Source organism: Typopeltis vanoorti, chromosome 4 (genome assembly GCF_054136105.1).
Source record: "Typopeltis vanoorti isolate ZY-2024b chromosome 4, IOZ_Tvanoo_1.0, whole genome shotgun sequence".
Classification (NCBI taxonomy): domain Eukaryota; kingdom Metazoa; phylum Arthropoda; class Arachnida; order Uropygi; family Thelyphonidae; genus Typopeltis; species Typopeltis vanoorti.
The window spans coordinates 17,576,825-17,595,130 of NC_143552.1; the positions used below are offsets into that span (position 1 = coordinate 17,576,825).

The 18,306-nt window shown below is 34.0% G+C and overlaps 1 protein-coding gene across 2 annotated transcripts in view; it reads left to right on the forward strand.

The window, feature by feature from the left end:
- LOC150107131 (neural cell adhesion molecule L1) overlaps nt 1–12,142 on the forward strand; it is a 175,472-nt gene extending 163,330 nt beyond the window's left edge. For both annotated transcript variants that reach the window (XM_090391653.1, XM_090391654.1), the window contains exon 6: nt 11,100–12,142. In XM_090391653.1, coding sequence (XP_090247779.1) covers nt 11,100–11,266 — 167 coding nt within the window. In that variant the 3' untranslated portion in view covers nt 11,267–12,142. The remainder of the gene's footprint in view (nt 1–11,099) is intronic.
- Nucleotides 12,143–18,306: the final 6,164 nt, after the last annotated feature.

An 18,306-nucleotide genomic window follows, 5' to 3' on the forward strand; every position in this document is an offset into this window, starting at 1 on the left:
GTATCATATTAAAAACGAGGATATTAGGAAAGAACTTGACATTGTCGGCATCCAGGAATGCATTAGCAGAGCTAATCTCAGGTGGTATGGTCACTTAAACAGAATGGGCGAGGAAAGATTAGCAAAACAAGTGTTCTCTGCCAGGTTGGCAGGAAAACGACCCAGAGGAAGACCAAGATATAGGTGGATTGATACGGTAAAATGTGCCTTAGACGATAGAAATATAAGATCTGATAATGTTTGAGTCTTGACAAGTAACAGACTGATTTGGAGGAAAATTGTAGATAGGAAGTTAGTAATGATGTAAATTTTTCATGTAGTACTATCATATTCTGTACATCCCCTTGAGGGTATATATCAGGAATTTGATGATGATGAGGTACTCAAATTTGCTGACTTCCTCAAATCTTTTTCCATTAAGGTAAACTTGTTTCTCAAGAACTTCCCTGTTTGTATTTCCTTTGAGAACCATAATCTTTGGCTTGCTAGGATTTAGTTGACGTCCTCTGTTATTACTGATCTTGTTAATTATGTCAAGAATTTGGCCTAGTTCTTCCATGTTATTACAAAAGAGTACTGCATCATCAGTACTCCTTTGGAATTCTGGTAGGAAGATGAATTATCTGTTTTAAATCATTACTTACAGGAAAAAGCTCTCCTCCTCTTCCAACTTGGTCAGTGAAATTTGAAAAAGGGATCAAGTTAGAATTGTGGACATTGAAATCACCAAAAAAATGCTTGTTTGGAAGTTTGAGCTGAATGAAATTGAGGTTCGAAGATAAAAGTCAAAGTGATCAGAATGATTTTTAGAATCTGGTGAATGGTAGAGACAGCATATGAATGAAACAAAATGTAGCAAAGAAATATTAAGCCACAGGAGTTCAAAAAAGTGAGATTCCAGATTAGACATCCTTTGGCAAGGAATATCAATGCATGAAGGCACAAACACCTACCTTATTGTGGAAGGAATCATACAGGGTGTAATTTGAACTGTTATGATGGGCTGTAGTTGAAGTAGCAAAAATTTGGGTTCAGTCAGAAAGAGGACATCAGGTTTGGATATTTTTTTTATATTGATTCCTTACATGAGAGGTTGAGAGACCTATAATCACATCAGTGCCGTTTGTAGGGTGCAGATGAAGACTAAGATAGGAGTTTACTGATTTTTGAAGAATTGCAGGTTGTAATTGTTTGGGAATACTTCTTGCGGAAGGATTTTTCAGAGGACAGAGGTGAACAGAATAAAAGTGGTGAATAGAAGCAGGTTTGGTGTGTTTATAGTTGTATGGTAAAGGTCAGCTGCAACTCTTGTATTAACAGGTGCAACACAAAGTGGAGGAATAATTGTTGCCAATTCACTGGAACAGTGACCATGAAAGTACCTGTAGAATAGACACAGTGCTGAAACACTGTGCCTGTGGGAGAGGTTGAAATGAGTCTGTAAGAGAGGGATCATCTATGAACCTAATTGCACAGCTCTGGATGGTGTCAAAGATTTTAAGCGAAGTTTTAGGTATGTCGCCCCCCCAAACATGTGAACATCATTCTAAACATGGATGAATTTTGGATTTGTATATAATGAAGAGTTGAATGGGTATAACATAGGCTCTTGAATGAAAGAGAATGCCAAGTTTCTTGGATGCTGAGGAGGCTATGGCTGTGATTGTTTATTTATGCCAGAAAAGACTGAAGGTAAACGTTAGTCCAAGCAAAGAAATTTGATCTTGTCTGGTGATTCGTGTATTACTGGGGGGAGGGGAGGGGGGTGAACTGGGATCTCTTTTGCACGAGAAAAGGCAAGACTGTGTTTTGGTGGCATTGAACATAACAAGATTGTCCTTTCCTCATAGGAAGGTAGTTGGTGGATCAGTGTTTAAGGCTAATTGTAGATGATCTTGCAGCCTGAGATGTCAGAGTACTGCATGGTTTGTCAGATGAGCAGGCTGATTGGAGAGTACTATCATCTGCAAAGCTGTGGATGGGATTAGTGGTTATTGTGAGTAAGCCTGGAAAGTGGATGTGGATTATGGGTTGAATGGGGATGAAGGCCTTCATACCTGTGAGAATAATTTCTATGAATCATTCACAGAAGGTGTTAGGGTCAGGTAAGTGAAAGCAATAGTCAGACTAAATCTCTGTTAATAAGTAGAGGAATAAAGTACTGCCAGTTTTGCCATACTACTCTTGATGTTTTTCCTGTTTTGACCTCTGTTCTAAGCTGTTACTTTGTTTTCTCTATGTACAGTAGTGAAAAACTACAAATCCTTATTTTTGCCAATGATCTAGTACTGATATCTCACAACCCAAAAGATCTAGAAGAAATAGATGAAAAAATATACACAAACAGTAGTGAGATAGGCTTAGAATTGAATCTAGAAAAAAACAAAATGAATTAAAAGCATCTACACAAGTAACAGTCATTTATGTATTCATAACATCCCTATAGAACAAGTTGACTCTTACAATTACTTAGGACAAACAATAAAAATGAATAACAATTTATCTGAAGAAGAACTGTTTAAAAGAAAGAAAGTCACATGGCTACCATTCAAAAGACTAAAATACACACTTACTGATCCAAATCTTGACATCTCTGCAAAGGCAAAACTATTTAATAGTGACATTCTTCCATCACTCACATGGTCAGAAACATGGAACACAACAAGAAAAGAAAAAGAGACTCTCAGGATAACTCAGCGTGCAATAGAACGTAGGATTTGTAACATCAGCAAAATGGAACATGTTAGAAATACAAAACTGAGAGAGAGAGATCAGGCATAAAAGATGTGGTAACTGCAGTATACTAAAGAAAGATGTGATGGCCAGGCCAGATAGCCAGACTAAGGGATAACAGATGGACATATAGAATACTCAATTGGCAACCAAAAATAAAGAGAAAACCAGGAAGACCCCCTACAAGATGAGAAGACCCATTTGTGAAATCTATGAGTATAACATGGAAGAGAAGGGCTCAAAATCTAGATCGTTGGAGTCATCTTTGTGACTTGCACTCATGGAGAAATCCTGAATGAAACACAGGTCCATGAAGGTAATGTACAGTAGATTCCAACAGACAAACATCATGGAATTAAATGAATTTAAATATTTGAATATTGAACAAAAAAACAATTGTGCCTGCATAATTGATATTAATGCCAATTTCTTACTTGTTAGTAGTTGTGACAGCTTCTATTCAGGGACAATAAGTATGTGTTTCCCTCTTTCAAATAAAAAATAGTATACATTTTTTATGTAATTCTCATGCATAAATGCACAGTTTGTGATCTGACTTTTTAAGAAGTTAATGTGCTTTGCATTTGAGGAATGTTACTACAGATGTGCATATAGATTTGCTTGTACAGTGGTGCCTCATAGTTCGAATGCTTCTAACTTCGAATGTTCCAGAGTTCAAACGCTTGAGAACGCAAGAAATTTGATTCGCAGTTCGAACTATAGTCCAGGAACTCGGAGTCGTATAGCATTAGACAGTTTTGGCACACCATTGGGCATAGTGAACTTAAGAAACACACCTGAAACCAGTACTGAAAATGGGGAGTTTAAAGGAGTAGAGGCTGGTTATATAAATTCAAAAAACGAACTGGGATCCATAGTGTTGTCATGCATGGAGAGGCTGCGAGTGCCGATGTAGAAGAAGCGGACAAATTTGTAAAAACCTTTAAGGAGTATGTGGATAGTGAGGGATTTGTATCTCAACAATTTTTAATTATGATGAAACAGGTCTTGTTTGGAAAAAAATGTCCAAAAGGACCTATATCACAAAAGAAAAGACGGCACCGGGATATAAACCTATGAAAGATAGAATTACTTTGCTGCTTTGTGGTAATGCTAGTGGAGACTGTAAGATAAAGCCTTTGCTCGTTTACCATTCTGAAAATCCACGTCTTTTTAAAAAGAACAATGTCATAAAGAGCAAATTCGGTGTCATGTGGAGGACCAACACGAAAGTGTGGGTTACCAGAGAGTTTTTCACTGAGTGGATTTATCAAGAATTTGCTCCCACTGTAAAACCTTATCTTACTGAAAAAAATCTACCATTAAAAGCTCTTCTAGCGATGGACAATGCTCCTGCTCATCCCCCAAATTTAGAGGAGGATTTAGTTGATGAATTCAGTTTTATCAAGATAAAGTTTTTGCTCCCAATACCACTTCTATCATACAACCCATGGACCAGCAAGTGATTTCAAACTTCAAAAAACTGTATATTAAGGTTATGTTTCAAAAGTGCTTTGAAATAACCAATGCCACAGAACTGACTCTTAAAGAATTTTGGAAAGGGCATTACAACATTCTTCATTGCTTAAGGATTGTCGATAAGGCATGGAAAGAAGTTTCTATTAAAACAATGATTTTTGCTTGGAAAAAAACTCTGGCCAGATTTTATTTCAGTCAATGAAGAAGAGTCTGTTGTAAATGAAATTGTGTCTTTGGGTAAAGCTATGGGATTAGAGGTGAGTGATGAAGATGTAGAGGAGTTAATAGATGATCATAAAACCGAACTCAGCACAGAAGAACTTCAACATCTTCATGATCAACAACAACAGAAAAATAAATTTTTATGGAAGAGAAGGACACCAAAGGATGCATTTCCAATGCCGACCTTCAAGAATTGTTCTCTGTTTGGGTTAGAACACAAGCTATTGTGGAAAAATGGCACCCTAATAAGACAGTAGTGACCAGGAATATCAACTTATTTGATGACAACATGATGGGTTATTTTAAAAATATCAAAGAAAATCGTCAGGCGCCAAACAACATTAGATAGATTCTTCTCTGCAGAAAAAAGAGAACGTGAATCAACATTCTCAACTCCAGCTAAGAAGCAGAAAGAAGTCGCTTAACAACAGGAGCATTATTTTCGTCTTTGTGATTTTTATATTAAAAAAATATTCTTCACTGTTATTTTATGTTGTAATAATTAAAATGAATAAAATAAATATAAGATTATTTTGTTTAATTTTTTCTAAGTTATTAACATTAAAAAACCTAAAATAGATAAAATAAAAAAAATTATTGAAATTTTTTGGATATGGGAATGGATTATTTTTTCCCTTTCCATTATTTCTTATGTAAAATCTTGATTCGGACTTAGAACGATTGATAGTTCAACCGGATTTCTGGAATTAAATACAAACTATGAGGCTCCACTGTACTTTGTACATAGCAGAATAAATTTTGAATGTAACATTACTTCAACTTTTTTTAAATTCAAGAAGAATCCAGTCATCTGTAAAAATCAAGATATAAGATGCTAAATGTATAGGTCATGTCCTTTGTGAATACATTATAACTCGCAAGCACTTGCATGTAGTTTATGATTAAATCTGATTTGTAGCCATGTTAAAATCAATTAGAGGCCATTTTTAAATGTAAATTTTATCGATTTGGATTTCTCTACCATCTGTTGCACATGTCAGATTGTCTTCTCATGTTGTTGTTATGTGCTATCCAGTCGGTTTCGACTTTTATCCTTTCTTTCAACAATTGTAAGTTCGAGTTGGTAAGTTCTTTTATGGTGTCCATCCAACTCGTTTGTGGTCTTCTCTTCTCATTCCCTCAATCTTCCCCGACATCACTGTCTTTTCTAATGATTCATCAGCTTGCATGATATGTCCAAAGTACATCAACTTCTGTTTAGTGATCATTGCCCCCCCCCCCCTCCGTGAAGCATTCTGTCTTTATGTTCTCTAAAACCTTCTTATTGGTCATTCTTGAAGTCCACCAGATTCTTAATGGTTTCCTCCACACCTATAATTCAAATGAATCAATTCACTTCCTATCTTTATGCTTAATAATCCAGCTTTAGCATCCATACATCACTACTGGAAATACCATTACTTTAACAATTTTAACTTTCGTGGCCTTACTTACACCTCTCTCTTTCATAATTTTTGCCAGGTTTAGCATCACTTTTTTTCCCATGACTATCCTTCTTTTAATTTCATCTTCACATTTACTATCGTTTCTGATTCTGGACCCCAGTAAATCATAACTTTCAACGATTTCTATTTTATCTTCCTCTATTATAAATTCATTTAAATTGCCAGATGCCATTACTTTTGTTTTGATGATGTTTAAATTAAGCCCAGCTTTGTTACTTTCCATCTTAACCAATGAATAAACTGCTCCAGGTCTTCCTCATTTTTTGCTATGAGGGTTGTATCATCTGCATATCTTGAATTACCGTATTTGCCGGCATATAAGACACGCACCCTTTTTTGTACACATTTTTTAGGGAAAAAACTTTATCACTGAATATTATAATGAATTTACATAATGAAATTCAATAATTTTTTCTTCATATTCAGCTGGCATCTTTTGTGATATTTTTGTTTTAGTCCGCATAGCTGGTTTCTCTTCGTGAATCTTGAACACCATGATGTTGATCCAGTAAAGTTGGCGATCCCTGTGTTAGTGGCTATCGCTTTTGCTTGATGAATAATAATTTTTCTAGACACTGAAAGTCCTGCTTTCAGTGTCTACAAAAGTATTTAGTTCTGCTTGATGAATAATCATTTTTGTGGACACTGAAAGTCCCGCTTTTCTGTTGTCTAAAATCCAAGTATTTAGTTCTACTTAAAGTTCTGGCCATTTTGCAGTTCCACTTCGTAGATTATGTTTAATGTGAGTCGCTTTTTTTTTTTTTTAGATCCTCTTCCTGATTCCGGCAAGTTCTTATCATTTTCTTAGTTGGGGGTGGGCCGAAATGCCTCTCTGCAGCCCTGTTTCATGTTCTTTAGCATACACAACAATGGCGGCTCGTGGCTTGAAATTGTGGGAATGCTGCAATTTTCGAAATATACATACACACTGTAAGTACAGTGTATACGTGTTTGGATAAAATATCAAAATTATGGTAAAAATTTTTTAAAAAAATTAAACATGAAAAAATATTGTTTATTATTGATAAAATTATAAAATTTGGGGTAATTCAAAATTACTTAAAAATAAAACCCATTCCTTTAATTGTAACTGAAGGAATAGATTTACATTTTTGAACATTACAATTAAAGGATTTAATTGTAATGTCCAAATATTTAAAGAGACGGAGTAAACACGATAAGCACTACAAACACTCTACTACTGGCGCAAACTGCATATAAACAACATTGGAACTGTGCGATGGACAATGCCGCATTACACTAATAGCTCGCATCTCACTATGACGTACATATGCTTGCACGTGTAGCAATATGACACTGTGGTGACCATAGTGCTGTTGGCATCCTTCATACTCCTAAGTGCTACAAGGTGGATTTTTATTATTTTTTATACAAAATAAGAGAATTGTATAGGATTGTTATTGATAAAATTAAATATTACAAGCAAATATAAATAAATTAATAAATATATTTATATATCGAGAAAAATTGGGGGTGCTGCAGTTCCGCAGTGCCTATGCACAAGCCACCCCTGATACGCAACACGGCTTGTATGCAATACAGTATTGTAGCAATGCCGACGTTTTTCAGCCATAATTTGCCAAGAAATTTAGAGAAAATTTAACGGCATATCTGTGATTTAACAGCTGTGATCGTCGATGACAGCTCATGCACATCCACTGAACTCTACGTAACTGGAATGCTCTCACACACCAAGGAAGCAAGAAAGAACTCGGAACAGAGAAAATTTCCAGAAACGAAAGTACAGGTAACCCTCGTATAACACGGTACTTATACAACTCGGTTTCAATATAACATGGTCTACAAATTGTAGTAACCCTTGTTCCACGCAGTACTTATATGCGGTTTCGATAAAAATGCGGTCTACAAATTGTAGTAACTTTTTATCTTTTCATATGTTTTTCACCGTGCGACTTGAAAATCAAATTTTACATGTAGTTATTATCCCTTTCTTTGATAAATCCCCAGAGCCAGAAGTCGCAAGGGATCAAAATAACTGAATCCATGCACAGATACTGCTGTAGCTGTTGCACAAAAAGGTTGTTTATTATATCGCAATACTTCTCAGCAATAACTGAGCAGAGGATGTGACTGGTGAATGTCCTCAAAGAAGAATGGTCCAATTGTAAACAAAGCTGTAAATCCACATCAGACACTTTGATGTGGATTTACAGCTTTGAGTGAATGCAAAGAAATTTGTTGGATTGCATGCAAGTTTTGTATAGCTGATATCCTGCAATTGTGGGTATTCACAGCCTTGTTCAGGTGAAAGTGAGCCTCATCTCCCAACAAAATCATTCACAGGTATGCAGCATCCACTCAAGCAAGGAATATGTCAGTCGACTTTCAAAGTCCTGCAGGTGCATTTCTTGTGTCAGGATTATCTTGAATGGACAGAAACTCAGGAATCTTAAATTGAATTTTCTAGACAGTTATGTAAGGCATATTCATGTGTCTTGATACAGCACATGCACTGCAGGAACCAGTGCTGTTGTTCATGGCCTACTCCACAACAGCAGTAGCAACCTCATTCACTTAGTGTGAATTGACTGGTTTGCAACCTCTGTCAGGTCTAACTTCCAATGATCCCATTTCTTCAAAATGATTAATCATTCATCACAAAGCACATGGACCTTGTCGACATTTGTACAGGTGATGAATTTGCATTAACCTTGATCTAATGCATGTTGGATCAAGGTTAATGCCATCACTGTGGATGGTATTAACAACCAGCATGAAGTGAAACATCCTGTGTCGATCTTTATAAACCCTCCTTGAACCTGCTGAGTTGTGTGTTATGCAAATTATGCAATGCCTCTGGTGATGAATTTTGGAGCTTTTCCCCTGCCCCCTCAGATATCATATCTGCATGAGGCACAAGACATTCTTGCAAAGTTTTGCTTCATTTGGATTACTGGATGGCACTTCATAAGGCCTGAAATAAGGATACTTTAATTTTGATCACCCTGTACTTCCTTTGATTTCATCATCATCAAATTCCTGATATATACCCTGAAGGGGTGTACAGGATATGATAGTACTAAATGAAAAATTTACATCATTACTTACTTCCTATCTACAGTTTTCCTCCAAATCACCCTGTTAAATGTCAAGACTCCAGTATTATCAGGTGTTATATTTCTATCTTCTAAGGCACTTTTTATTGTATCAATCCACCTATATCTTGGTCTTCCTCTGGATCTTTTTCATGCCAACCTGGCAGAGAACACTTGTTTTGCTAATCTTTCCTCTTCCATTCTGCTTAAGTGACCATACCAGTTCAGAATAGCTATGCTAATGCATTCCTGGATGCTGACAATATCAAGTACTTTCTTAATATCCTCATTTTTAATAAGATATTGCCATTGATGCCATCTGTTCATGCCCCTAATCTTTCTCAGGACTCATATCTGCAGTCTCTAGTCTTTGGTCAAGTGTTTTGGTTTAAACACTGTCTTGTATACAGCTAATTTAGTGTTTTGGCTAATTTCTCTCTTATTCCATATAAATTTATTCACAGTTTCGCATTTTGTCCTATAGAGAAATTGCATTCAAACATGCAATTTCTTTATTAATGTTGATTTCATTCTCCTCTATTTCCACGGCCACACTTTCGACATTAATAACATCATTTTCCATCCTACGGTACTATCCACTCTACTAATATTTGCTTCATTCTCGTCACCTAACAGACACTCACTTTTGAAACACTTAATACACACTCTCTCTCCAGTTTCAATTTCTTTCTGCATATTCTTTAATTTTCTCGTCGAATACATTTCACACACATGTCCGACAACGGTCTTTGCTGCCATTCTTCATCCACACATTGGTACCATGTCAACAATATTATATTTAAACAAAAAAATACAATGTTTACTTGCAAACTAACTAGCTCATTCAATCCCAACCTGCTTAAAACAAAAACCACAATAAGTTAAGGAATATTCTCAAATAAAATACGAAACACTGGCAAATTTCATCATATAATGAATCACTACTTTTTTCATTAATAGATGCATGTAATCGTTTAATGACATTTTTAAGCAGTCATATGTGTGCATAAATGAAGCATTTAATTATGTCACATATGCAAAGAAAAATTTAGAATCATTTTTGCAAAAAAAAAAAAAAAAAAAAAAAAAATTACAGCTAACTCGCATGAACTCTTCACTTAGAGTTATCTTTGGTTTCTACTGTAATTCCATCTTCTCCTGGCATTTCATTGTTTTTCCTATGTTTCATTGCTTGTTCTGTTTTCAACTCTTGTATTTCTAGGATACTTTCTCCTTCTCTTCCTGTTCTAGCTTCTGTGTAATAGTGTTTTCAACAGTGCTTTTGATGTTACACAATTCCGAAAAATACTGTCTAGCCTTTTTTATTATGCTTTTTTATCTTTGATATCTAGTCTGTTTTCAATATAGTGTTATTTCTTGTTTTTCCCCCATTGTTAGATTGTTTCATCTCTTTTTTAGCTTCATTTTATCTTCACCACATCAAGGTGAGGATTCCAACAAAAAGGACTAAATAAATTATATTCTGTATTGGCTTTAAACCAAACACAAAATGATGGCATACCATCATTTTGTATCATTCAGTATGGAATGGTCATACTGGCTGAGGCATTGCCTGGTGATATTTTTCTTGTATCAAAGTGCATGCATGGTTTAAACTAACAAAATAGAATTTGGTTAGTCACTCCCAAATTGCCAACCTTCTCTCAGTCATTCAATATTCAGATGTACTTCATTAGTAGGTGGATACCTACTTACAAAATGCACTATGGGGAAGTGAGACTGAAAATTGGATTAGCTACATTCTATTTGCTACATTCCTTACAGGCTGTATGGAGTTCTCCCAATTTATTAAGCTTTGATCTTTAAATGGCTTCAGAATATTAGTAACAGTTGCAGATAACATCAAAATTCGTATCTGTGAATAATAGATGATAGGATTAATGAAACATTTCTAGTTTTGGGAAATTTTGGCAATGACTTCATAATTTTAGCATTTTTTTTTCGTATCCATTGCTTACTAAGCACATTTAAATTTTCATGTATATGATATTTATGTAAAAACTGAAATTGTTTGATTAGTAAACACATAGCCAAGTCTATGCTTTTTTTATATATATACATTCAATTAATTTAATACTACTTCATGAATTTCTTTTATAAGAACTTCCAGGTGAAATTGATGAAACTATGCCAAGAATTATTACAAATCCTGGATTTGAAATAGACCTGGAAGAAAGTTATCTTTTAGACCATGCAGATTATAATGATAATATCGAGAGAGCCATAAGAACTAACAACAACAGTGTGGTTCAGCCGTCCAGAGTATGAAGACTACCCATTAGTTGTAGGGAATGTATGCAGTGGTCAAAAATGTGATAACTTAGGCAGATAAATCATGACTGCTTGTTTATGTAACTTCTTATCAGAATAATTGTGCTGAGATGATCTCAGGTATGATGCTACATATATATATATATATATATATATATATATATGTGTGTGTGTGTATATACATATATATATATATATATATATATGTTATGTATGTTTCCAAAGAGTATGGATTATAATTTGTTTTACATATCAAGGAAACATTTATTTAAGTTGTATGCCATTTACATTGAGTTAAATAGTGTTTCCTTTGTATAAAATTGAATTTAATGCTAGTCATTATTGATGTTATTATAAAACATTGATTAAAATTACATGTTGACATCCATTTCATTGATCATTTATCTGTTTGTCATGTCATTTTTATAGGGTTTTTTTCTTTCATTTTCTAAAGCTGTGTGTGTATTTTCTCTTTATCTGAATTTATTTTTTCATACTTGTTTTTCATATAAGGTAATTACGGTTATTATGTACAAGAATAGCAGTTGGACAGTGTTGAATATTGGAAAAGCAAATACTGAATGTGTTTAAAAAAAAAGAATTTTGCTTTAAAAAAAAACATTAGAAAATAGTTGTTTATAGAATGACTTTTCTTGCATTTTTTTATTCTTTAAAAAAAAATGGAAAAGTTTGTTTATGACACTTGAAATTACAAAAAAATAATTGGTGCCTGCTACTTGCATACGTTGTATATTTGACCAAATAAGGGTTCATAAAAATGTGACTGTTTATACCTTTTGGTTCATGAAAAATATCACTACCTCTGCTTTGGCAAAGTTCAAAGCTGAACTAATAAAATAATGATACATGCAAGTAACTTTCCATAGTCAAAAACAAAATTGAATTATTTCACATGATGACATTATTATCTTGTTGGAACCTCAGTTTCTTATACATCAATGTGAATGTCCCGGTATCATATCAACCACAACTAGTTCATTAATGATAAACTGTGAATCACATACAAAATTAATCCTCATAGATATCTATGTCACTAATAGAATACTGTTAACATTAATTTTTTTTTTCAAGTTTGAAGGATATATTTATAAACTGCTGTTTGGTCAGTATTCAGATTTTTTATCACCATTTTGGAGTTTTAATTTAATGTAATTTTTTAATACTCTGAAAACCTGCTAATAAGCATTTGAATAATATGGGTTGGTGAAGGTAATCCAAACAGTTAGCATGAAAACACCAAACATGAACTTTTTTAAGGTTCTTTTCCTCTAATAAGCAGGGTATTTTTTCACACCAGGCACTAAAATTCATTTCCCACTGTCAAACATCCATGCCTGCAGTGGAATTCAAACCTATGACTTATTGGTTAAATTGCAGAACTATCCACTCAGCCAACTAGGAAGGTGTATCACTTACATCCTGACATTAAATATTAATTCAGGTATATTAATGTGTGAATGATCAGTATATATATTTCCATCAAAGTATTGCTTGTCATATTATAAAAACTTACCTACTATTGATACAGAGAAAGTCACTAAATTTCATCATGATCATTTCATTTCCTGACATGTACTCTTTAAAGGCTTTACGTAATATTAGATAGTCCAAATAAAATTTCATTACCAGTTTTCTTCCAAATTGTAATTTAATAACTGTTACTTTTCTGTCTTCTAATAGTTCTCATACTGCATCAATATAGTTGGTTTCTTATCTGCATCATGTGTCTTCTCTTTCCATTATTACTTTGATATGTACTCCTGTACATATCAATATTTGGTTCACTGGTTACATTGGTTCAGTCATCTATTCTGTATAATTGACCATGCACCTTAGAGGAACTTTATTTACATATTCTCAAATACTATCATAATCAATTTTCTGATATTTACTTTAAGGAATATTCAGGCTACTATGACAAATTAGTCTATTGCTTATCAGCACTCCAATGCCATATCTAGCATTTCATTCTTGTAAGACACTTCTGACTGAATCAGTCCACCTAGACTTTGGTCTTCCTCTAGGTCTTTTTCCTACCATCTTTGCATCAAACATCTGTTTTGCTAACCTTTCCTCTCCTATTCTATTTAAGTGGCCATACTACCTTAGATTAGCTTTGCTGACACACTCTTGAATGCTAATAATGTCAAGTTCCTTTCTAATATCTTCATTTTTAATATGATTCTGCAACTGATGCAATTTGTTCAAATCTCTAATTTTTCTAAATACTCCCAGATCCATAAATTAAATTTAACTGGTTTGAACATTTTTTTCTATACTGCTAGTTTGGTGATTTGGCTAATTTCTGTCTTATTCCCTATAAATTTGTTCAACTGGCTCCCCACCATACCAGCTTTGCTTATTCTGTATCTATTTCTAGATTCATCTTGCCATCTTCACTAAAAATCTTAAATAGCTGAAATATTTTACTTATTCTATAGGCTCTCCATTGAGCCTATAGACTCATTAACCTATAGCACATTCATTACTGCCGGTAGGCTTAGGGTTACACAATCAGGAAATTCTGCTCTCTCTCTCTCTCTCAGTATCCTCAAATCCTATAGTTTTACTGACAACTCTACACTACATTCCTCTTTGTTTATTTGAGAAACCTTGTAACACTTGATGTTCCAATCTTCATTATCTTTTTTTAACTAATGACAAACTGTGGTCTCCTTACCTCTAGTAGGGAGATAATGGTCTATTGAACTTCAATTCTACCAGAATGTAATCCTGTCTTATTTCTCAAGATTGAAAAGTTTACTTCTGGAACTGCCTCAGCAGAACTGAAAATACAAAAAACTACCTATGGAAAAGGAATGTAACTCATGTTTCTAGATAAATTCATGCAGAAATTTTTACAGATACAAATATGAATTGTTATTGTTAATATGGTTTAGTTCATTTAGCAGTACTGGTTCAAGATACTGGAATGTACAAGAAAATTTAAAATTGGAGATGATCACTTTTTTGAGCATGATAAAAATGAGTATCAAAAAGATATATACGAAGGTTTTAAAAAGAATCAAAGTCCTGCACATGGACTAGTCAACAATCAGAACAATTACAAAAATATTATGTTGATATAATTACTGAGACAAAGAAGCATAAAACAGGCGAGATCATGTGATAAGTATAAGATGATATATTCAGACAATAGTAATTGTGAACAACAAGGAGTGGTTATAGTATTCACCACTAAACATGAAGATAAATGAAAGGAAATTTCAAGTAGAATAATCTATTTTCAAAATGGAAAATTGAAATATGTGACTTATTTATGCTTAGGACTCACTCGAGTTAACCGTAGTGAAGCAAAGCAATTCTTTAAGTCTTTATGAAAGGACAACAATTAATTATTCTTGTTTGAAACCTATACAACAGAATCAAAAATTAATTAAAAAAAGCTAACCTAATAGTAATGTCAGTACATTGTGGATTTTTTTTAACATAAATTCCTACAGAGAGAAACATGAATTGTTATTATTCATATTGTTTACTATTCATTTAAACTGATTCAAGATACTAGTGTTCAAGAAATTTTAAAATAGGAAGTGATCACATTTTTGAGCATGATAAAAATTAGTATCAAAAAAATAAAGATGTATGATGGTTTTAAAAAGAATTAAAGTCCTGCAGCTTTCAGGTGTAGATTCATACATGTCGATATTAGGAAAAACAGAGTTTGGAAACAAGACTCAAACTTTAGAAACTGAATAGCAAAATTCAAAGAAAATGTTGAATTACTCAGTCCGAGGAAGCATGTTATTTAGCTATCAGCAGAGGACATTTAATAATAATTAATAGCTTGGAATTTAATAAAAACTTTGTTTTTGTGTGTTTTTATAGTTTTGATAATATAATTCGCCCACCGATTTGAGGTCCCTCGACACGTCTGCGCATCTCAGAAAAAGAAGAATCCATTCCGATAATAGGGTAATCAGTCCGTATAGTGGGATGAGTTGTTTATTATTACCGGTCGGAAAATTAACTTCTCTTTTATGATTATTGTAGTTAACTATGTTGCTTGTATAACAGTTAGAAAATTTTACCTATAAAGCACGTGATTTCGCGTGTTGGCGACCAATTCGGACGTCCTTCATTTTTTTCTCCCCTTCAGCATGAATCGACTATTCTTGGAAAGACGCGAAGCAGGGACCTGGAAACGGTGGGCGAACTATACTAATAAAGTTTTGCTTGCTAAGAGTTAATGGAATCTATGTTGCAATTTCTGATGGTGAAAAGAGATATATCTATTATAAATAAAAAACACATTGTTAGAAAAGAAATTTTTAAATTATGCAATATCTAAAAAAATAGATAATAAACAAAGAAAAATATTTTTGGACTCTTTCTAAGAAAACTTTTTTTTTTAGACTTAGTTGTACTGAACTGTTATCATATTACAAAACTGCATAAGTTTTAATGGACAAGAATAGCTGCATGTCGGACTTATGACTTTTGGTGTGTATGTGTGAGAGATACAGAGTATATATACGTACCTTGAGAGGATGTACCAAACATCAGAATTTATTCCTCGAATGATTTCAGGTCAAAAAGTTTATATCAACATATATCTGATTTCTGACTTGTAAGGAAATATGAAAACTGTAAGAAAACCAAGGGATTGCATAGAAGTTGATTTTAGAAGTTACAAAATATCTTAAAACTTAAGTTGAAATGTTAGTTTTAAGAAATGGATTACAAGATGCTCTCAACTTTCACAACTCCTCTTCGGATTGATGGTGTGAAAGTAATATGTCATATTCTGTTTTTTTTCCTAAGAAAATATAATTTAATTAACAGTGGCTTTTATGTGGATTAATCCTACATTGGCCATTCTACAATTTTTCAACAGTCTTCATCATTCGCTATACACTTTGCCATCACTGAGTGAGATGCTATCTGCCAACCCCATAAAAGTATTTGCTGGAGCTCTTCAATGAACACAGCTCTGATCATCGACTAAATAGCATCATTCACAGGACCAAACAGGTAGTATTCAATCTGTTATAGACAGGATGGAGATCACCTGATCAGCCCACAGACTGATGAGAGTTGGGCATTGTCATGGAGGACATAATTTATGTTTGACTACTTAAAGTGTCTGACTCAGCCTCTGCGTTCACACAGTCACCATTCTCTGCTTTGTCATGCTTCTATAATTGCCATTTTTGACTACTTGCAATCTGTGCTCATGTGGCCGATTGCAGTGCTACTTATTATGATGGATTTAGAATGTACTATTGTTCACTCAGTGATGAGGTACAGCTTTCTGTGGAGCTCATATCAAAAGAAAAAAAAAATAGGGGCATCACATTTGATACACATTCCCTTCATTATAATAATGCTTTTTTATTATATTATATCATTCCCACATGAGAGGTCGGTCCTAAAATGTAAAGCATATCAATAGCTTTGCTTAGGCAATTGCTTTAGAAGAAAGCAGGAACCAGTTGATATATATTTGGAACAGCATCCATGAAAAGATTTAAATATTGGGATGTAAGTGGATAACTTAATGATAAATTATATAAAGTCACTGAATGGCACATTAGGAAAAAATTATTTAATATTTGTAGAATTTTCAGTTAGGTTTCCTAGCTATTGTCATGACAGTTGAAAAGAGATAAACACAATAAACTAACACCACTTATACAAATTAAGTGGATATTGAATCCAACATTATTTCAAAGCCGAATATATAGAAACTACAAGCGTTTCGTGCCGAATATAGAAACTATAAAGTTTCAGCAGATACAAGTGTAAGCAACCTTTCAGGTCAGGAGCAACTTGTGGTAAAGGTGGAGTAAGTTCTGATCACTTTCCTTAGTATTCTCCATAATGCAAAGCACATCTCCTTGCAGGCATGTATGATGCTATGCATTATGGGGAAAGGATCACTACCCAGACCAGTTTCGACCTTTGTTGAGGTCTCATCAGTGGGAGCCAGACTCGGATGTAAATAAAATACCCAGGTTGAAGTGATGCAGAACTCATACTTTCCCATACGAGTTGCCAAAAGGAAGGTGTTGCATCTTAAAAGGTACCAAGAATTACTGAAACTACAAGAGTTTCTTGCCGAATATAGAAACTATAAATTTCGGCAGATATTTATAGTATACAGATATTGTTTCAGAAGTACATCTCCTTGCAGGCATAGCATCATACATGTCCGCAAGGAGATGTGCTTTGCATTATGGAGAATACTAAGGAAAGTGATCAGAACTTACTCCGCCTTTACCACGAGTTTCCCGTCCTGAAAGGTTGCTTATGCTTGTATCCACCGAAACTTTATAGTTTCTATATATTTGGCTTTGAAATAATGTTGGATTCAATATCCACTTAATTTTTATAATTTTGCACCGCTGAAGTGAAGCCTTTTGGCTCTTTATTTCAGTAATAACACTTAAATTGCAAGTGTGACAGTATATGCTATCAACTGCAGGAAGAAAGATAACTCCATCTACAACTGTTAAAATTCAAAGAAATAAATTTAAGTAATTACAATTTTATGAAACATTTTTGTAATAATTATTCCTTCATCCTAATCCTCCTCAAGAAGAAGTTTATAGACATCTACTCCTGGAAATAGATGAAGCTAGAGATTTTGGGGTTGTGGTAGACAGAGATTAATTTTAGAGGACATATTGCTAAGGTTGCTCATAACATGGTAACCTTAGCAGTATTGCACTTTTTCCACTTTATAAGGCCTTGATACATCCACATCTGGATTCCTGTGCTCAAATTTGGTTTCCTGGAGATGAGTAAACAGTGGAGAAGATTCAGAAGTGAGCAACCAAGATAGTTGGTGGTCTGTGGAATGTTCTCTATGAGGTGTGTAGATTGCAGAAGTTGGTTGATAGAATAAAAATATGGGATATGATAGAAACATTTAAGTTGCTTAAAGGGTTTTATAGGATTTGTGCAGGAGAAATGTTTCAGCACTTGGCTAGAGGGGCCAGAACAAGAGGTCATCCCTGGAAGTTGAATAAAGGTGTGGTTAGTAGTGGTGG